Source organism: Fundulus heteroclitus, chromosome 17, assembly GCF_011125445.2.
Source record: "Fundulus heteroclitus isolate FHET01 chromosome 17, MU-UCD_Fhet_4.1, whole genome shotgun sequence".
Lineage (NCBI taxonomy): Eukaryota > Metazoa > Chordata > Actinopteri > Cyprinodontiformes > Fundulidae > Fundulus > Fundulus heteroclitus.
Window position 1 is genome coordinate 20,681,440 of NC_046377.1, and position 20,441 is coordinate 20,701,880.

General features: G+C 38.0%; 2 protein-coding genes across 5 annotated transcripts in view; one reads left to right on the forward strand and one right to left on the reverse strand.

The window, feature by feature from the left end:
• Window positions 1-1,385: 1,385 nt before the first annotated feature.
• LOC105916189 (rho GTPase-activating protein 8) lies at window positions 1,386-14,985 on the forward strand. 4 transcript variants are annotated; one of them, XM_036149031.1, is made up of 13 exons: window positions 1,386-1,499; window positions 1,779-1,820; window positions 3,518-3,649; window positions 5,276-5,363; window positions 5,444-5,575; window positions 5,952-6,038; window positions 8,558-8,656; window positions 8,734-8,844; window positions 8,923-8,996; window positions 9,110-9,187; window positions 12,656-12,784; window positions 12,857-12,960; window positions 14,472-14,985. In XM_036149031.1, the coding sequence occupies exons 2-13, from the start codon at window positions 1,781-1,783 to the stop codon at window positions 14,667-14,669; spliced, it is 1,272 nt and encodes a 423-aa protein (XP_036004924.1). In that variant the 5' UTR covers window positions 1,386-1,499; window positions 1,779-1,780; the 3' UTR covers window positions 14,670-14,985. The 4 variants fall into 4 exon arrangements, with proteins under 4 accessions (XP_036004924.1, XP_036004922.1, XP_021165207.2 ...); XM_036149029.1 differs by having other exon boundaries at window positions 1,393-1,662; XM_021309532.2 differs by having other exon boundaries at window positions 1,393-1,640.
• A 1,538-nt stretch (window positions 14,986-16,523) lies between these two features.
• The window catches only part of phf21b (PHD finger protein 21B), a 90,756-nt gene continuing 86,838 nt past the window's right edge, over window positions 16,524-20,441 (reverse strand). Inside the window, exon 14 of the mRNA XM_012850553.3 lies at window positions 16,524-20,082. Within this exon, the coding sequence (XP_012706007.1) occupies window positions 19,849-20,082 (234 nt within the window). The 3' untranslated portion in view covers window positions 16,524-19,848. The remainder of the gene's footprint in view (window positions 20,083-20,441) is intronic.

Genomic DNA, 20,441 nt, shown 5'->3' on the forward strand with positions numbered 1-20,441 from the left:
GCTCTTCGTGGTTTTCTTTCAGTCTATCACTGCAGTAGGAGTAAGCACAGGGATTCAGGGGCTCATAATAAGAGTATTTGGATTTAAACATTGTAATTTTTAATATTTAGGAATATTATTAAAAATTATAATGGAAGGGCAAAAGAAACTGATCTGAAAGTTTTTTTCATCAGTTATAAATAAATATTTGCTGCATTTAAGGCAAAATTCTGATAATTATTAATTAAAAAAACAACCAAAGTGTGAGGTTGAGGAATTTATTTATTGAGGTGTCAGATAAGTAATATATAGCCATTTAGTCAAATGTTTATTTCTAAAGGTTTAGAGCTTTTGCAGTACCGACTATGTCCAGCAGATGTCAGGCGTTTACAATTTTACAATAAGCTGACAAATTTTCTGGCTTGTGGTGTTACTAATTATCTGCATTTAGATGCATATGCAACAATTCCATTCAGATATTTATATTTGCATCACTTAAAAATACCTTTAAAATATTTTTAAGGTGGTTAAGATTTTAGTGTATTACATTATAGGTTTAAGTGATATAGTCAAAAATAATTCAAATATTTAATGGTATTTTCTATTAAGAATTTCTTTTTTATTATTTAAAAAATTTCACATTTCTTTTAGATTTATTTACCTTCACCTTTAACTTTATTTATTTAATAGATACCATTGGAATCAAGTTTTATCCTTTCTTATGAAACAATCTATTTCCCTTTAATATTTTCATTAATTAGTTGAAATTTGTTTTTTTAAATAAAAATATTAACTTCCCGTGTTTTTTTACTCTAATTTCTTTTGTTGTGGTTTATTTTGCTTTGTTTTACCTTATCACTTTTTAACATATTTTACTGCATTTTTGTTTACGCAGCGTTTTTTATTTTAGTATCCTTTTCTAATTTACTTACTGTAATCTTTATGCTTATTTTTGTTATTCTTGCTTGTTCATTACTTATAACTGTTTTCAAAAGATATTACCTTTATTATCTCTATTTTAATCGTCTAATTATTATAGTTTTTATTTTATCTTGCTGAATTTCCCCCCCATTTAACTTTCAATAGGTATTTAAAAAAATGTCTAATGTGTTTGTTGTGAAATTCTATTTATATATTCAATGTATAAATATTGAATATATAAACATATAATATAATATTGGGGGTTTTCATTTCTTTTATTGTTTATAAGAAATATTAATATTCTGTAAAATTGGTTCCTTTTTGTTTTAGTAAGAGTTTATTATATTTTCCTTTAACGTTTTCACTGAATATTTTAATTAATTAATTTATTTTATTTAATGTGCGTATTTATTTATTTTATGCATCTAGTTTTTTTTTTTTTTTTTTTTTTCAGAAAAAGAAAGTGGCCGCTGTTCTGAGCATGCGCAGACCGCAGCAGTTAGTTTGGGGGAAGTTTTGGATCGGCAGTCTACCTGCTCACGTTTCTCCGTGTTTCTTTCCTCTTTGGAGGTTAAAGTCGGATCCGAAACCCCGCGCAGGTACCGGGGAAGCTTCGCTGGCGTCCGGGTCTTGTCTGTGGTGGTAGATGAGCGTTTCCCCTGAGTTAAATCCGCTGCAAGGCGTTAACGACGCAGCTCAGGTGTTACTCCACGGCGGATTGCAACGTGTTTTACCTGTTGGCGAGTAGCGACGTGTTTTCAGGTTATTCTCAGCGGGAATGCGGAGTTTTAGAGTTTCCCACGCTCACATAAGTTTTCCCGGCATCTTAATTAAAATTCAACCGAGTTTCCGTTTTTCTTTCTCTTGTGTCCTTCCAGGAATGACTGCCACAGCAGACCTGGAGCAGCTCGCAGAAATAGGTGGGTTCACGTTTTCCTCCTTTTTCCCATGAAGATCAGCTGTTGGATATTTATCCCGTAAATATGTGTTGATCATTGTAGAAGAAGAAGAGAGGTTCAGCTTTTTCTGGGACATACATGTCACTAAATGTGGAAAAATAATTCAAAAGTTTACTAAAACCGTAAATGGCTCTAAATGAACAAATCTTTTACAGTTGAATTGGACGTGTTAGACATGAAGTTAGTAAGCGATTTTGAATACTGCATATAAATATGCAAATTTATTGTTCGCGTGGATCAAGACAGTGTTTTGTTTTTAAAGAAACATTTGAATAGCTGGTGTTGGATCACTGGTTGGACTACAGTGTTCTGCACCTGTGGGTGTAGTGAAGTTCACCTGGAGGAAAGGCTGAACGTCCTACTGACTTGATTTGGTGTACGTCCTAACTTAAATCAGCCATTAAACTGTTAAAATACATTGGTTTGTTAAAAGTGCAAAATATTCATGGTTTATGGTTGTGCCCAAAGCCTTAAAGGCCTTAAAAGTGATTTATATTAAATGTTTTAGCATGGAGCTCTCAGGTGAGTTTGTGCAGCACAGTGGTGGCTGCATCATGCTGTGGGGAAGAGATTGTGAATGCTGCTTTTAAAGGTCAAATGTTTGAGGAAAATGCTCTCTTTTTGGCAGGCAGTCAAAAAGACATGAATGACCTAATATGTTGTGTGTTTGTTTGTAAAGGAAATGTTTAAGAAATGTAGGTTTTACAGCTCTGGTTTGACTTACCTAACAAAACTTTTGGAGTTGTGCTCTGAGGAAATCTTACAGATTTTGCTTCATTTAAAGAACAAAACATGATGAACCAACAATTTTTTAGGGATTGCTAATCAAATTGAGATTAATCTACAATAAAATGTACAAAATTTAGTTTATTTTGTTTGAGGGTTTGTGGAAGTGTAAAGCACAGTGGTGGCTGCATCATGGTGTGGGAATATGAGCAAATTCATGAGGGGAACACTTGTGCCCCGACTCTCTGTGCACTTAAAGAAAGTGGTTAAATGTCTGATTTCTGTCTGGGCTTTAATGTGCCGAACCAGCAGAAGTGCTGCGATTTTATGCGAGGAATGACTGGAAATCTCATTGATGGGGACAACCATCCAACCATGAATATTTATCCTGATTTCCTCTTCTTTACACCTGAGGTCTCCTCATTTAAGTCCAAAGCCGCTCATCGCAAATGCCCGTTTAATGCCGTCACAGTTTAGCTAATCGGGTTTTTCTGCAGGTCGGTTTAACAGATTAACAGCTCCATCGTTGTTTGTCGCCCACATCGTTCCTCTCCCAGTTGAAGTGAAGGATTTTTTTCTAGCCCACTATGAGCAAATCATTTCCTCTCTGTTATCAAAACCGAATGTTTATAACAAACTTCCCTCTGAGCTGCAGACAATCAGCTGAAAACGATTACAAAGAGTTTCCTCCCAGTCTGCTGGCTCTCCTCCAAGCTGCTCTCTTCCTGGTTCTCACTGTTGTTTCTGGAAGAAGATAAGAAAATAATTTACGTAGCAGCAGGGGGTGCAGCCCTGCTGCTACGTAACCCCCCCCCGCACCACCACCACCACACACACACAGTTTTATCTGTTGCATCCAGTCATCACAGGATTTAATAAACGTTTCCAAGTTTAGCTCCTTTTCTGTAATACTCTGTTGTACCTCCTTGCAGAGCTGCAGAGGGAGGAAGAGGAGGATGAAGGGGAACAGAAGAAGGCCCCTGACGGTCCCAGCACCACGTTTGACCTCGATCCATCTCATCCGTACTATGATATAGCTCGACATGGAATCATCCAGGTGTCAGGTCAGCGCCTGCACTTTAATCCAGTCATTAGGGTTTACCTTTTATGTCTTTTTCTGGTTTTCTCCTTTTGAATTTCCAGAAAATTGAGATCTAAAGGCGATTAACACAATAAGTACCTCCTAAAGATTCATTGCACAAAACGTGTTGTAGGGCTGAACGATTTTGGAAAATAATAATAATAATAATAATAAATTGCAATTTTTATTCTTAATATTGCAATTTAATGCGATTCCCCACCCCCCCAGTTTAATTTATCGTGTCTTTTTAAACATATACAAACAACAAATCAATTTGTTTCCTCGCTGTGCAGATTAGTTGCTAAAAGACCCGCAGCATCTAAACCAAACCCACTTTAAACATTTTACCGACACCTAATGGACGTGTCTAATTCCCTAATTGTTACATAGCCAAAAATTGCAGACTCTACGATTTGGAAATTGCGTTTTTTTTAAATCGCGATTATATTGAAAATGCGATTAATTGTTCAGCCCTAACATGTTGTAAGTGTATTTCTGGTCATTGGGATGATTGGCGAGGATTTTTATAGCAGAAATGTTCTATTATGGACGATCCTGACATTTTCTCCCACAGGCGGCCAACGATTCCCTCCACATGCACAAAAGATCACTGCTATAGAAACTAGCTGTTCAGTGTTGTGTCCAAATATGTTAATAGAAAGTTAAGTGGAAGGAAAAACTGCGGTACATATTTTTATTTATTAAAATGAGATGAATGAAGCTCTGTGAATGAAGAGTTTCTGTAGCCGGGAGATGCTTTATCTCAACAGATTATTACTCTGGGAAATGTACTTAAAGGTATATAGCCATCTAATATGCTTATAAAAAAGACCAGACACCATATGATCATGATCAAATAAGTTTTTATACACCAAGCCTCCATCTTGATAGTGTTTTAATAGTCCTTTTTCAGCCTAAAGATAATTTTGTCTTGGGCGACATTAAGAAATATACAACAGATGTGGCGCCATCTAGTGACAGTATCGCAGAACTATCATAATGCTGGTTTTCTTAACCATTATTAATATCGTAAATCAACACAAAAGGCTTTATCTACCAACAAATTGAGGAAAAAGCAAAGCATAAAACACCACATTAACAACTAATACACCAGCAGGACGTGATAATCTTTCATTAAAACTTTGTATGCAACCTATCCTCTTTCATTTGTGTTTTTCTTGGTTCGACTTTAAAAGAGAAATATATTAGTTCTGAAAAGGTTAATCAGGGTTTTTCCCACACAAAACTAGTCCTAGTTTTTTTACTAGGCTCCAGTTTTTCTTGTTTCTTGCTTCTGCTTTGATTTAAATGAATAACCCAGAAAGCCCACTGCTCAAACTGGTACATATTCTAAGTAGAAGGGTCATTTGCTGATCCTGAATAATGGGAAACAGTCCAACCTGTTCCATTAAGGAGATGTAGAGGTCTGGTCATTCCTGTTGGTAAACATTTATACATATTAGCACATGCGAGTTGCAGGAACTGGGAGAGAAAGCGGTCGAACCAACCTGTGCTGCTTGTTTAAACGATTTAAAACAAGCCGGTTTTGGTCAAAGCTAAAGTTGGAGGTTTTAGACATTTGCCCTGAAGCTCTAACTTGGTCCTGCAGGAGATGATAACTACGGCAGGAAGCTGATCGTCTTCAGCAGCTGCTGCCTCCCCCCGTCGCACCAGCTGAACCACCGCCGCCTTCTGGAGTATGTCAGGAACCCGACCCCCAGCAAACTACAGAGGCTCTTGCCCCGCTGCGGGTTTTCACTCTGTTCTCCCGCTGCAGGTACCTGAAGTTCACGCTGGACCAGTACGTGGAGATGGACTACATCCTGGTTTACTTCCACTACGGCCTGAAGAGCCGCAACAAGCCGTCAATCAAGTGGCTGCGCGAAGCCTACAGCGAGTTTGACCGGAAGTAGGTGACCTGCAGGAATTTGTCGATAGTGATCTTCACGTTAACAGCCGGTTCTCATTTTGGGTTGTAAAATGTCCAAAGAATGAGTAAATATGGCCGCCAAAACATTTAGAGACCCCTTCAACTTCATGAGGTGTCATCAAAACCATTGCTTTGGGTATTAGAAAGGCTGACTGGACACATTTACAGCATCAAACCTTTACTGCAGATGGTTCTACATCTGCTCTCTGTAACCACTGACCGACTAGGAGTAATGTTGCCTTAACCATTATTTGATGATGGGCCTGTGTGGAGGAGGATCTAGACACCATCATGTGTGAAGTAAAGTGTGTTTTTATTAGTCTAAAGCAAATAAATGTCCTGCTTTCATCTGCAGGTACAAGAAGAACCTGAAAACCCTCTACGTCGTCCATCCTACAAACTTCATCCGGATCGTCTGGAACATTTTCAAACCTCTGATCAGGTAAAACCTGCAGTTTCTCTGAAAAGTGGATTAAATTAATCTAGCTGTAATTAATCTGGTACCCTGCGTCTCATTCTGTGCCTCTTTGTCCTGGGGGCTGCTGTTCCTGAGCTTCGCTGGCGAACGACTAGTGCTGCTCGATTATTGCTAAAACTATAATCACGATTGTTTTAATTGAGATCTCGATTATTTAACAAGATTATTCATCAACTTTGATAACACGAGTTTATTGAACATAAACAATGGTGGTTAAACCATGTTGTCCTTAGGATTTCCAATATTTTTGCCAAAAAATTTTAAGACAATAATATGACAAAGTCGTTGGTCGCTCCTGGGTGTGACCAATGACAGCGACTATTTACTTTCATCACCACCATGGGGAAGACCCAACTCACAGAACGCGACAGCAGCGTTTCAAATCATGCTGGTGGATCGCTTGTTTCCCAGAAATTTTATTGGTCATGAAATTGGAGGAGTTTTGGTATTTTGAAAGCAGTCCTTAACCGACAAAGATGAAGTGTCGAGCCCACTCTGTGGTGTAGCTACGATAGCATAGCACGGCTCGCACACTACCTGGTTGACGTCTTCTTCCGCGTACCCATAATGATTCCACAACACCAAAGTCTTTTTATCTCTCTTTTCTACCGACGACTCTTTTTCTTGCCATTATGCCGATCTTTAGCCTTGCTCAACTTTTCAGTCTCGCTCCTGAAGTGTTTTATAACCGGCGCTGAAGGAAATTAAAGCGGTTGGGGCTGTGGGAGGAGTTTAGAGCACAGTGGCACGCAGGCAGTGGCACTGGATTCACAACACATAACGGCACGAGAGTCAACTAAGAACGAATAAATATTGATATTTTTATGATTGCTGAAAATCCAAATTGTGATCAAGATCAACATCCGATTAGTCGCCCAGCCCCACGACCTGCCTCTGTGCGGGGATTATGATGCTCTTGGGGTTATGCTCAATGTCTGGCAGCCTGGGGCCGAGCCGTTTGTTGTTCTTGGGTACTGTGGATGGCAGGCTTTTCACTGTCCTCACCACACTTACAAACATAAACCTCCAGGTTACAAACTCGCACTCACATCAACACAAACAGGAGAGGAAGGACCTACCATAGGTGGTGAGAATAGCGCTGGGGATTGTGGGATGCCGTCTGCAGGATCTGAAGTCAATTTATGCAGAACGAGTCCTCAGAAGGGCCAGACGCATCTCCACTGATCACCACCACCCCCCCTCCCCCACCCAGGCAATGCGCTGTTTGCCCTTCTCCCATCAGGTAAACGCTTCAGAAGCCTCAAAGCCAAAATAAATAAACTTAGAAATAGCTTCTTCGCTAGAGCTGTGAGGGCAATCGCCCCCTGATGGGAGACTGCAGTCCAACATGTTAAAAATCACCCCACTGTTACGATAGATAGACCCCTGCTTGAGTCTGTCCATCAAATGTTCTTCATGTGTTACAATCCATCTACCGTTAAATATGGTAAAGTCCATCATATGTGACAATCACTGTACTGTTATTGGCTATTTTGCACACTTATTTCTCAGGCATATCTAAATGCACATTTCTGTAAATGAAGCCTCAAATCATTGCACAAAAAGCACCTTGTTACGTCATTATTTGTTATGTGTGACTGATGAACTAGTCCATGTAACACGGCTCATGTCACTGACTGATATCAAAGTCCTCTGACTCCTTTGATATTTCTAATCTTTTTTTAATCTTTTACATGCTATAATATAAAAAAAAAACAACCTGTACACTTCGTTCATTGCCTGTTGTCTTTTATATAGTGTGTCCAAAAGAAATTTCACTACGGTAACGTACGGTGACAATAAAGAATCTTTGAACAAACACATTTATTTCTACACACACATGCATCCTTGTGCCTTTCTATGGCCTGATCTTAACCATTACCAGTACATACATAACCTAAACCTAACTGACACCTTAGTCTTAAACCTAACCACTAGCCCAGAAAAATTAAGTGAGGACCAAAAAAATTCAATTAAATTCTATTTATATAGCGCCAATTCATGAAACATGTCATCTCGAAGCACTTTACAAAGTCAAAATCAATCAGATTATACAGAATGGTCAAAAATGTCCTATATAAGGGAACCAGTTGATTGCATCAAAGTCCCGACAAGCAGCATTCACTCCTGGAGAAGCGTAGAGCCACATGGAGAGTCGTCTGCATTGTACATGGCTTTGCAGCAATCCCTCATACTGAGCAAGCATGAAGCGACAGTGGGAAGAAAAAACTCCCCATTAACGGGAAGGAAAACCTCCAGCAGAACCAGAACCAGGCTCAGTATGAACGGTCATCTGCCTCGACCGACTGGGGTTACAGAAGACAGAGCAGAGACACAACAAGAGAGACAAACAAGCACAGAAGCACACATTGATCCAGTAATCTAGTAAAAAAAAACTCCTCTTTATTTCTCTTAGGAGGTTTTCACTCAGTCATGTGTTTTAGGATCTTCTTGAACCTCTTTCGCTCTTGTTCCTCTCTCAGTCACAAGTTCGGGAAGAAGCTGATGTATGTGAACTACCTGACGGAGCTGCGAGGACACCTGAACTACGACCAGCTCTACATCCCTGCAGACGTCCTCAGGCAGCTGCCCCCCCCCTCTGAAGCTTTTCCGTCTCCGCTGTATGCATGCTCCTCATCACGCGTGTGTTTTGTCACAGGCATGACGAGATGCTGCGAGCGGCTCAGAAGGGCGGACCGCCGCCATCCGTGAAATCGCCCCCTCCTCGGCCCCCGCTGCCCACGCAGCAGTTCGGGGTCAGCCTGCAGTAGTGAGTGGCTGGTTTGAGCTTAGCTCGTTCAGGATGTCGATCAGTCACCTGTGAAACAATAACTGTGCTTCCTGGCAGCATCAGGGAGAAGAATCGCGAGGCGATCATCCCGCCTGTGATGGTTCAGACTGTGGCCTACTTAAAGGAGAAAGGTGAGCGCCCACCTGATCACGATGTGCTCTGAAACTAGACTTTAGCCTAGATCGTGCTAAGTTAACACGGATAACACATTTTTACTTAAAGACGGTAAATATTTGTGTTTCAGGTCTGAGGACAGAGGGGATTTTCAGGCGTTCAGTTCGTGTTCAGACCATCAAAGATGTCCAGAAACTCTACAACCTGGGTGAGCGGGGTTCTCTCCCCCAATCTGCAGGGGCTCGTAATCAGTGTGTGTCCTCCAGCTTTTATTCGTTTTCAGGAAGTCGGTGTAACAACAGCTCAGTTCACGCTTAAAACATCTCCACACAGCATGTGCGGTATTTTCTTCGATTATCTTCGATTTTAAAAACTTACAGGTTGCGTTCTCAAGGGATCCAGGATACTTTCTTGCAAGTTGTGTGTTAAATATCCTGAAACTTGTTCGCTACTTTCTCAGAGCAATTTACTGGTAATGTGCTTGGAACCTACATTGTGCTTTTTTGGAACTTGCAGCGTAGTGTTTTTTTTTAATTATTATTATTATTTGTATCTTGCTTTGTAGGAACATACTGTTAGTCACAAGGCTAAATTTTCCTGAAACTTGTAAGGCCCTTTCTTGCAACTTGCAGGGTACTTTACTGAATTTTATAGGCTAGTTTCTTCATTTCTTCCCCAAACCTTGTTTGTTTTTTAAGGATACTTTCCTGAAACCTACTAGGTACATGTTACTTTCTTGAAACATACAGGTTACTCTCTTGAAATTTACTCTTCACGTACTTGAAATGTGTAACTTAAAGGTTATCTTACTGAGTCTTCTAGGTTAGTTTCCTTTAATTTTCAGGTTACTCTTTGGAGCTACTTTCTTGACCCTGTAATTTACTCTCTGGATACTCAGATGCTCTTTTTTTTCCTTTTTTTTTGGATGCATTCCTTAAACTGACTGGGTATGTTTTAAAAAAATCATGTATCTTTGTTGGAACCTACTGAATACTTTCTTGCAAGCTATTTTTTTTTTCTTGAAATATTACTGGTTTGAAACTTACATGATTCGGTACTTACAGAGTACTTTCTTTTCCGTTTACTTAAAGGATGGCTAAAGGATAGTTTTCTGATATTGGTTACTCTCTTAAACCTCGTGGCACCTAGAAGTAAATTTTGAAATACCTGTAAAGTAACCTGTAGGTCAGGGGTGGGCAATTAATTTCTTCTCAAATGGGCCGTACCACCAAAAAAAATAATTTTATAATGCTCATTAGGCCTTTTTATGATTCTTTTCGTAATAAGAAATTAAACATATTCTGTAAATATGTATATATAAGTATATAAAAGTAATAGTGTAAAACAAACACAATCATACCATAACATTTTAATTATTTTGATCTCTTCACAAATGAAAGTGGGATTATTTTTTATAATGTGAACTTCTCCACCATGGACAATAAAGTCTTATTGCAAGGATGAACAGCTTATCAAAATTACCACAAAATTATTGGAATCATTTTTGTAGTTCAGTTAAATTTTTAATGAGAAAAGTCTAATCTCTTGTGTGCGTCAACAAGTGCATGGAAATCTGGTTCAATGTCTGAAAAAGCTATGCGCAGGACAGCTGCAAGGTGGATTTGTTGAACTTCATAAATGGAAATGTTTGCTCAATCACATATGCAGATCTGTAGAGCATGTCTCCTCAGGTGTGGAAAGTTCTCCTCTTTTAGTGAAGAGTAAAACTGAAGCAGTGAGACTGACTTAAAGTGCTCCGCCAAAAGTGTGTCAGCCTGCAGATCAATAAGTTCCATCTGAACATCACTACATGCATCTTCAACACTACAAGTGAAGGGAGAAGAAACCATGTTCATCTCACTCTCAACTATTTTGAATTCGCCTTGATAACTCAACGTGCAGTGCATCTAAAATGGATGAGTACCTGAGGAGCTGATCTGCTGATGTTGTAGCTTGCTTTAGTGTTGGCATGTGAGTGAGAGTATTATCCCTCAGCTGGCTTGAAAGAAGCTGCAACTTCCTACTGAAAGCCTTGACTGCACTGTACATTTGAAATACAAAAAGTCCCTTGCTTTGCAGCTTGACATTTAGTTCATTCATTTGAACAGTCACATCTACAGTAAAAGCAAGATCAGCCAAGTCAATTGTCCTTTCCCTTCCTCTCACAGAACTCTTGAATCTCAGCTCTCAGGTCCCAGAAGCCTCTCAGCACTTTTCCCAAACTGAGCCACCTCACAGCTGTATGGTAGCTAATGTCACGGTGCTCAGTCTCACACTCTATTAAAAATGAAAGAAATTGTCTATGATTAAGAGCTCTTGCTTTTATGAAGTTCCACTACGTGATTCACATTCAACTCGGATTTGCATAACACTTCCTGTTGTATTATACAATGCAAAAAAGTTGACTTTTGTAAAGGGTTAATTTCTCCCACTTCATCCCACTGGGCAAATTATCGCGGATGAGTCTTTAATGAACTTCCCCATCAGAAAAGGGTCTACACTGCAAAAACGGATCTAAAAATAAGTAAAATGTTCTTAAATTTTGTGTATTTATCCTTGATTTGAGCAGGTAAATAAGATTATCTGCCTATGGAATGAATATTCTGACCCCTAAAATAAGATAATTAGATAAACTGCACTTGAAATAAGATGGTGGAGATGAATTGTTCCCATTTTAAGTGCAAAATTCTAATTCCATTGGCAAATCATGTTATGTACCTGCTAAAATCAAGGACAAATACACAAATTTTAAGAACATTTTACTTATTTATAGTTCCATTTTTGCAGTGTACTTTCTTGCTATCTTGTGAGAGAGATAACAAAACTTGTCTTGACTGCAGCAGCTCTAGATGACAGGCGTTTTCTCAAAAGTGTTTGTTGAGATTGCAGCTTTGCTAGCAAAACTGACGACTCAGTGGCACGCTCTTTATCATAAAAGTTCTTGTACAACTCCTCGTGCTTGGTCACATCGTGACGATTCAGATTTTAATTCTTTAGCACAGCCACTTGTGCGCCACAAACTAAACATATGGCTTTACCTTTGACTTCTGTGAACAAATATTTCTCTGTCCATGCCTTGTTGAATACGCGACCCTCAGAATCAACTTCTTTTTTTATGTGTCGACATTTTGAGCGGAAAATATGGTCGATTCGTGACCTGACCTGTCACTGGGCAGACTAGGGGAGACAGATAGCAGCGTGCACGTACGTGCTGCGCGCCCTTGTAAAAAAATGCGTCAAGCCCTTTCAAAATAAAAGACCGTTGCATCGCATCCACACTAAAGTACTTGTTTTTCGGACTGATGGTCCGCGAGCCGGACAGGGACGCCTGGGCCATAAAACGCCCAGGTCTGCTGTAGGTGGAAGAAAAGGGCCTGAGTGCACCCTGTGAGTTCACAAAAGTACATTTTATTCTTGAAAATTGTTTTGAAATTCATTTTTAAATTTGTTTGAAAACTTTTGTTCTGATGTGACCTAATGATCAAACGTTCTGTGTCAAACACATAAACTTCACAAACCTGGTTGGATCTTTTAAACGTTCCTGGTGACGACTTTATTGCAGAGATTGGCGATCCGGACTCTACCCACTGAAATTGCAAAAATAAGTCTTGATTTCTGTTGTTGAAGTCTTATTTCCTGTTATTCTGGTTTTTTTTTACGTGTACATTTTCTTTAGGAAAGCCGGTAAACTTTGATCTGTACGAGGATATCCACGTTCCTGCGGTTATCCTGAAGACGTTCCTCAGGGAGCTTCCTGAGCCGCTGCTCACCTTCAGAGTCTACAGCCAGGTCCAGGAGTTCCTCAGTGAGTCCTGGAAACTCCTCAGACTGATTCAGGAGGTGCTGCTGCTTCATTGACTCTATATGAACCTTTCAGATGTGGAGAGCAGCCTGCGGGTGACCAGGTGCAAGCAGATGCTTGAAGGCCTTCCTGAACACAACTTTGTTGTGGTGAAGTTTCTGCTCAGTTTCCTGCACATGGTGAGTCTGACTTTTTCAGTTTCTGTGCTCTTTATGTTGATCTAAAGTTCAGGTGATTGGATTAATGACCAGCAATCAGCCACTTCTAACTTTTATTCACTTGATTTCCACAAGGAGTTCACATCTTTCCTGAAAAACTAAGAAAAAAACAATACAAAAGTAATTTTAGGTCATGGATAAGATGAAAAGGTTTTTTTAAGGCAGGAACGCAACTAAACTGCAACGCTAATCAAAATAACGAAATAACAGGAATACAGATTGATTTTATAAAAAACTGGAAGTTCAGGCATAGGTAAAAAAAACTGGTTCTGCCCCACCACTGCAGTTAAATTACCATGTTTTAGAATTTATTTATAATTTTTTTTGTGATTTTTAAGTCACTTAAAAAATCTCTTTAGATATTGTATATCATTTATTTTGGATATTATAGTCATCTTCAACTTAATTGTGGTATTGCTGTATAATTTAGTAAGTAATTTTCATTTGTACCTCACCTTTCACAGATACAAATCACAACATGCTTCACAAGAATGAAAGAAATTATAAAAACGACTCGTTAAAGGAGCAATAAGTCAGATATTTACTGTAAAATCAAACCTCAGTCATTCTCATTTGTCACCCTGGATGGGAAGAACATTCCCTATAAATAATCGGTCCTCTCCATCAACAATGTCTTGTGTTTTTCTCCTTTCAAAATTAGAGGCTCTGTCCAGAACTACTTTGGTGTAGTGTGCAGCCCGTGTTTACTTCCTGGTCCCTGAACCAATCATGAGCCTTCCCAGGGGTTCCAAAATAAAAGCAGCATTTGGTATTATTACAAAAATATTTGCACAAAAACTTACTTTGGCGAAATTGTCTTCATTTCAATCTAGCTGCGATTGAAAATGATTTCCTAAATTATTTTAAGGTTGTCTAAGAGCAGAATTGAATCTGCAGGATTTTAAATTCTTTTCATTTATTTTTTTTAAGTAGGGCTGGGTGATTAAAATCTCAAATTTTCTTAAAGCGAATACATTTTTTCCCTCTTCATTTCACAAAAAGAAATTAAAGTACGTAATTATTTTAAAAACTTTTGTCTGGGAATTCAAAGCACAACTAAATCCAAGCTGTGAGACATGCTTGTAAAACAAGATGGCCGCCCTGCTGTTGTAAACAATGAAAATATAACTAAATGCTTGCTGCTTGTGGTATTACACAATGAGCTATTAGGAATTACACTTCAAACTAACTTTGAAAAAATTAAAGTGCCTCGTATTTTGGTAAAAAATGTTTCCTCTTTACAAAATATTTTCCTAAACATATTCAGCGTTTTATACTATTCTCTTCATTGGAAGCCTAATGAGTGTATTAGCAAAATAAAATCCAGATTTTTCAAGAATTTAATTTTAATAAATCGTAAATTAGATCTGAAGTATAGTTAGGCAATAAATTGATTTAACTCGAAGTGTTTTAGTTGAGTCTGATCAGCCTGAAGTCCTTCCGACACCAAACGGCGTTTGTGTTTCGTTTAGGTGTCTCAGGAAAGCATCAACAACAAGATGAGCGCCTCCAACCTGGCGTGCGTCTTCGGCGTCAACCTGGTTTGGCCTCGTCACGGTTCCATCTCTCTGGGCGCTCTCACGCCCATCAACATCTTCAGCGAGATCCTCATCGAACACTTCGACACCGTGTTCGGCTCCCGCTGCCCACCTGCCCAGGTAACCCCGTGATAACCGGCTGCTGAGGAACTCTGACAGGTCAAAGTGATCCTTCCAGACACGGAAGATCTCTGTTACAGTGAATTATGTGAACTTTCAGCATCAGGACACTAAAAAAAGGCTGACAATGCAATGATTGTTTTTTTTTTTTTTTTTTTTGTCTACACAAAAATGTTTTATCTTTTTTTACAGAACATATTTAATGTGTTTTAAAATTATGCTATAGTTTCTACTGGAAAAATAAGTCATAAAATATTGATTGTAAAGTGAAATTAATCTGTCTTCAATAAATTGTGACGATGAGGGAAGAAAAGATCTGTAAAAATCATTGCTTGAATCTAGAGTCTTTTATCCCTTTAACTCCCAATGTGTCAAACAGGCCGCCTGGATTTAATTTATTTTCACTCTAAAAGTGTCCAAACATTTTCTGGGAGCCATGTATTATAGAAATGTAACAAGTTTAAAGTTTAGAACTAGAAAATGTGATAGATTAGAAACTTAAAGCAACATATGAATAAGTTTATAAGCCTTGCTTTCAGTTTTCTGTATATTGTCCCTTTTATGTTACAAATATCTGGTTGTGTTGGGGACTGTGTGGTCCTAGTGACCCGTTTCCTGTCCTCCGGGACACACGGAGACACACTTGGTCCTCTCACACTTCCTTTGGTACCATGTGCTGATCGGTGTGGAGGCAGGAAGGTTAACGATTGTGAGCAGCAGCCGCTTAAATTATATTTGTACTTTACAATTTAATTTTAATGTTATGTAGAATTTTATTCCCAAACTTTATTCCCAAAGTTAAATCTTTATAATTTTATAATTATTTTTTACAAATTCAGGTCTTTTTTCAGTCATTTCAGAAATCATTTTCTAAATTTTGTCCTTAAATAATCTTTATTTAAATATACTTATTCATAATGTGAATACTACCTGAAATACAGCCAAACATGTGATTTTCTCAGAAGACAAAATGGTTTCATAAAGACAAAGATTTTGTATCATACAAATTCCTGATTTGATAATTTTATAAAAATGGATGAATATTAAATGTTAATATTTTTTAAATAGATTTACATTTTTTAATTATTGCATTTAGATTCCGTTTAATTATTGAATGTAGAATTTTACACCTAAATATTTTAGATTCTCTATTTAGATATTTTCACTAATTACTGAAAATTGCCTGAAATAATAAAAGTTAAATGTTTAAAAATGAATTCAGAAAAATAAAAAAATCTATTTAAATTGAACAATTTTAATGTAAATACTTTTTCCAGTTATCAGTTTATTTAGAATGTTTTAAATCTTTATTATTGATTAACTTTACAATTTTTATATATCTAAATATAACATTTAGATACATTTGCTACCAAATATTTCAATATTTTGTTATTTTAAGAAATGTAACATTTCCCCCTCTAATTTTGTATATTTTATAAATAATGTTCTTGATTAAACTTTTTATTGAAATGCATTTCTACATAACTTGGTGAATATTACCTGAAATATTCAGAAAATATGTATATTTCTAATATTTCATAAAATTACAAAAAAATTATCCTGATTAAAAAGTTTTGCAGATATAAAGTTGATACATTTATGTACAATTTTAAAATTTCTATTTTTCCATTTAGATTTTTTTATTTAATGTAAAATTTTGCAGCCAAAAATATTTTATAGGTTATATATAATGATTTGTCCTATAGGAAACCTTTATTTTCTGTATTTAAATAAATTATACCTGATACATGCCCAAAAATGCAATATTTCAACAATACAGATGTCTAAAATGCTTTCATAAATGAACAAAAAAGAAATCTTTAATGATTTGGAGTCTTGATGTTCAAAATTAATTCCCAGACAGACTTTTTGTTGTTGAATTTTGTTTATTAATGATTCCATGTTTTTGTAAGAACTTGGTACAAAAGGTGAGACTAATCTTTAACCATCCATCCTTCCATTATTCAGCGTTTTAATGCATCAGAAAGAAGGAAAAACTACGTTGGCATATTTAAGACAAACACTTTCCTATACACACTATCCACTGGACAGTTGCCCGTTTCCACTGACGAACAGAAACTTCTACTTCACCTCCATCTACACAGACGGTTCTGGTTCCTCTTGGCTCCTCAATAAAAGAATATAAAAATGTTTTTTTTTTTGTCCTTTCTTTTTTTGTTCAAATGTTGTGTCGTGTAGTAAAATAGATCTGTTTAAGCACTGCACAGTTTCTCCCGGAGAAGATTCCTAGAAATGGATGGAGGAGGAGGAGGAAGGTGGGCTTCTCTTTTTCTCTTTTTTTTTTTTTAACGAGCGAAGCATCGATGCGTCAAAGAGAACCGATATGGTTTCCATCACGGTTTGAACTCCCCCCCCCCTCTCAGGTGAGGATTCGATATGCATCACATGGCACATTTCAAAATAAAAGCCCTCTTATGTTATAGACTGATGATGATTTGATTCTCTCATGAAGGCAGGTTGGACTCTGAAGGAGCTCCGCCAAGGGGAGCAAATAAAAAGGTAATCTGATCTCTAAATATTTGTCTCCTCTAGTCCACAGGCAGATTTCCACCTCCAAACTTTAATCTGGCGAGTGGAAACAGCAGAAGTCTGTTCACCTTTTTAATCAGGAGATCCTCAGCAAAATCATTTTATAACAAAAGTAATCCAAAAATCTTCAGGAACAGTTGAAACGCAAGTTACCTGCAAGATTGGTCCAAAAAGTTTATACATGCTTTTGCTCCTTTTCATAGATCATTGTATTTCTTTTTATATTTCAATTGAGAAATGTGATTTAATTTTAATTAGCTGCTCATTAAGATCCTCTCTGATCAGACGTTAAGTATGAAACTTAAATTTAGGCATTAAAAGCACTTTTAACTGTTCAAAAGAAGAGACATCCTCTAAAATAGTATGGTGTTTAAAGTAATATGTTATTTATTATGCATGCAACTGCAAAAAAATATATTTTGTTAGCTTATAACCTGAAATTGGAGCTGTTTAAAATCTGATTTTGATTTCCAAGGGAATTTTTAAGTTCTTTTTGTTCAGCTGTGACTAAAATGTACATTTTAATTACTGACTTTAATGTTTGGTTTATTTTCAGTCTTTTAACAGCAGGGATCCTTCAGGTGCTGAACTGATATCTCAATTCCAAACTGTTTATTTTTGCTCAGTTTTAAGCAGAAAAGATGGACAGACTTGAGCGTGTTTGCGTCAAACTGAGATCCTGCAGCGTCGCTCCTTCAGAGACCAAACAGGTGAGCTGGATATGACTCTGTAATCAAATCTTTTCTGATAAAAGGCATTTTTTTTTTTCCTGAACTGTTCCTCTGCTTTTTGTTCATTGTTTGTGCATCAGAGCGCCGCACCTCGACTGATCGGTGAGTACAGTACCACAAAAATAAAACACAAAACAATTCGGAGCGTTGAAGCGGGACGTCTCCGGACCGGCAGGAAGACTCGCGACTGTTGTTGCAGCTCGACGGAGACGTCCTGCTTCTGGTTTTTCCTTCTTATTTTAGCTAAAAAACAAATAACTGATACGATACAACAGACAGAAACCCTGAAACGATGTGAGGCAGTGTTCATCTGTCGCTCAGAATACACAGAAAATATAAGACACAAAACAAAAATAAGTTTTTGGCATATTTTCCATACTGGTTAAAGAGGGAGGGGCTGAATGGATGCATCACACGTCGACTGGAACGAGGTTTTTCTTTAAGACGCAGAAGCAAAAAGGGGCTTTAAAAATGAAATCATTTAGGACAGATTCAGTCCTTTTTAAATTAACGTTTACAGATTTTTAAGGCGCAGCATCAGGTCACAGATATGTTTAAGGTTTGTGAAGTGAAGCGTGGGGAGCATTGCGTCACTACCGCCGTGATGTGCGTCAAGCTAATAACAGCTAGCGTGTTAGCTATTTACAGCGAGAGCTTTTCTGACCGTTTCAAATTTATGTCGCTCTCAAATATTGATGCATTTAAAATAAATAATGACGCTTAGCCTGGCGGGGGGTGGTGAATGATATAAGACATTTATATAACAATAATTTGTTATTGGAGAGCAAGAAAGTAAATTTAGAAGTGAATAATTGGCTCAGCTTAAACACACGCCTGCGACTACAGTAAGCAAAGAAATTAAGTAAGCAAAATCCAAAACGGAGCGAAAGTTCGGGCTCCAACTTTAACGGCATCATGGAGAGCACAGCTGATGAAGCCTTTAGTTTCTTATTACCGCCACTTGCTGGACGTGTAGTGCAGTTTGGTTTTTTTCAACTTTCGCATCAGTCATCAAGCTGATTTAAGACAAATTACCCAAGTGATAAACCCTCCAGGTGATTAAATCCCAAGACCTTTTAGTGGGAAAGGTTTTTTTTATGACTTTAAATTTCTTGATTCTGCAGATCAGGCCTGAATGTGATAAGTCAAATTTAATTGAGCTTTCCAAAAAAGATCTGGATAGCTTTTTTTTTTTTTTTTTCTCCGCGCATAAAGAAATCAAGTTATTTGTTCGAAAAGCTGCATGAGTGATTTTCTGGGAAGGGAACTGGATTATCTGCATAATGCGACTTGCGTGTCTGGCTTAATTAATTTCTTAGTGTTTGAGGTGTTGTACACCTTAGTTTAACCAATCCATTCAGTATGTGAAGGTTTTCTTTCCATCCAGGATGGCTTTCCTTCTGCGCCTTAAAGAAAAGTTAAACTCATGTGCGTCAGATGGGATTTAGATGATGATGAAAGCACATATGTACAGTGATCCCCTCAAATACTCCAAACTTACATTTATCAACAGGCATCGGCATGAAAATACTAAAATCTGCACTAAAAAGCTAATTTCTGTAGTTTAATCTTAAATACTTTTTTTCTTTGACTTTAACTCTATAAATACTGAGAAAAACGTAGTTCTCTGTTTTGTTTGAAGGCTCGTCTGCGTTTACGCGTGGAAACGTCTTCCTGAAGTCGTATGGCAGGAACTTTGTTCACAGGAGGATGAAAACGAACATCTACTCGGATAAATCGCTGTACAGCCGCTCCTTCACCTGACTGCTCAGGTTTGGGGGAAACCGGACGCTGGATTCTAGCGGTTCATAATAAATACATTAAGGCGAAGAATAAATAGAAAATAACTTAAAAAAAATCTCGTAAGCACTGTAGGTGTTGGGTTTGAAAACACTTCAGAGATGTTGGATCTAGTTGGTGACGTCGTCCTGGTTCGGTTGCAGCGGCGCGGCCGACGGCGCCGCCACTATGGCGGCGGTGCTGGTGGGTTTCATCCAGAGCTGGGGGAGCTTGGCAACAGTCGTCATGGTGACCTGGACAAGCTGGTCTCGCTGGATGAGCCTGATGAGCGCTTTGAGGCGGTCGAGCGACGCCTGAGTGTCCCTCTGCAGACCGAGGAGTCGATCCCTCTGATCCATGCAGACCTGTAGAGAAACAGGAAGTGGTTTAAGTTCTGCAGCGCGAGTCGGTGAACGGGTAGCTTGGGTGGAGAGAATTTTTTTTTCCAATATTATAGCAAGCAAAGAAGACATTTAAAAAAAAAAGGCTTTGAGAATAATTCATTGTGTTCTTTTCAAATCGCTTCTTACTGATTACATTCTCTACACTTCTGAGGGTGGGGCTTCCTCTGAGGGTTTGAGTGAAAACATTCCTGTTGGTCAGCTTGGAAACAAATTCAGAAGCATTTCTTTTGGTTTTCGCCACCCACAAATGTCCCCCACCCCTATATAGAGAACTGGGGGCCATTTCATGGTAACTGACTGGTCAATGAGTTGGAAAATCT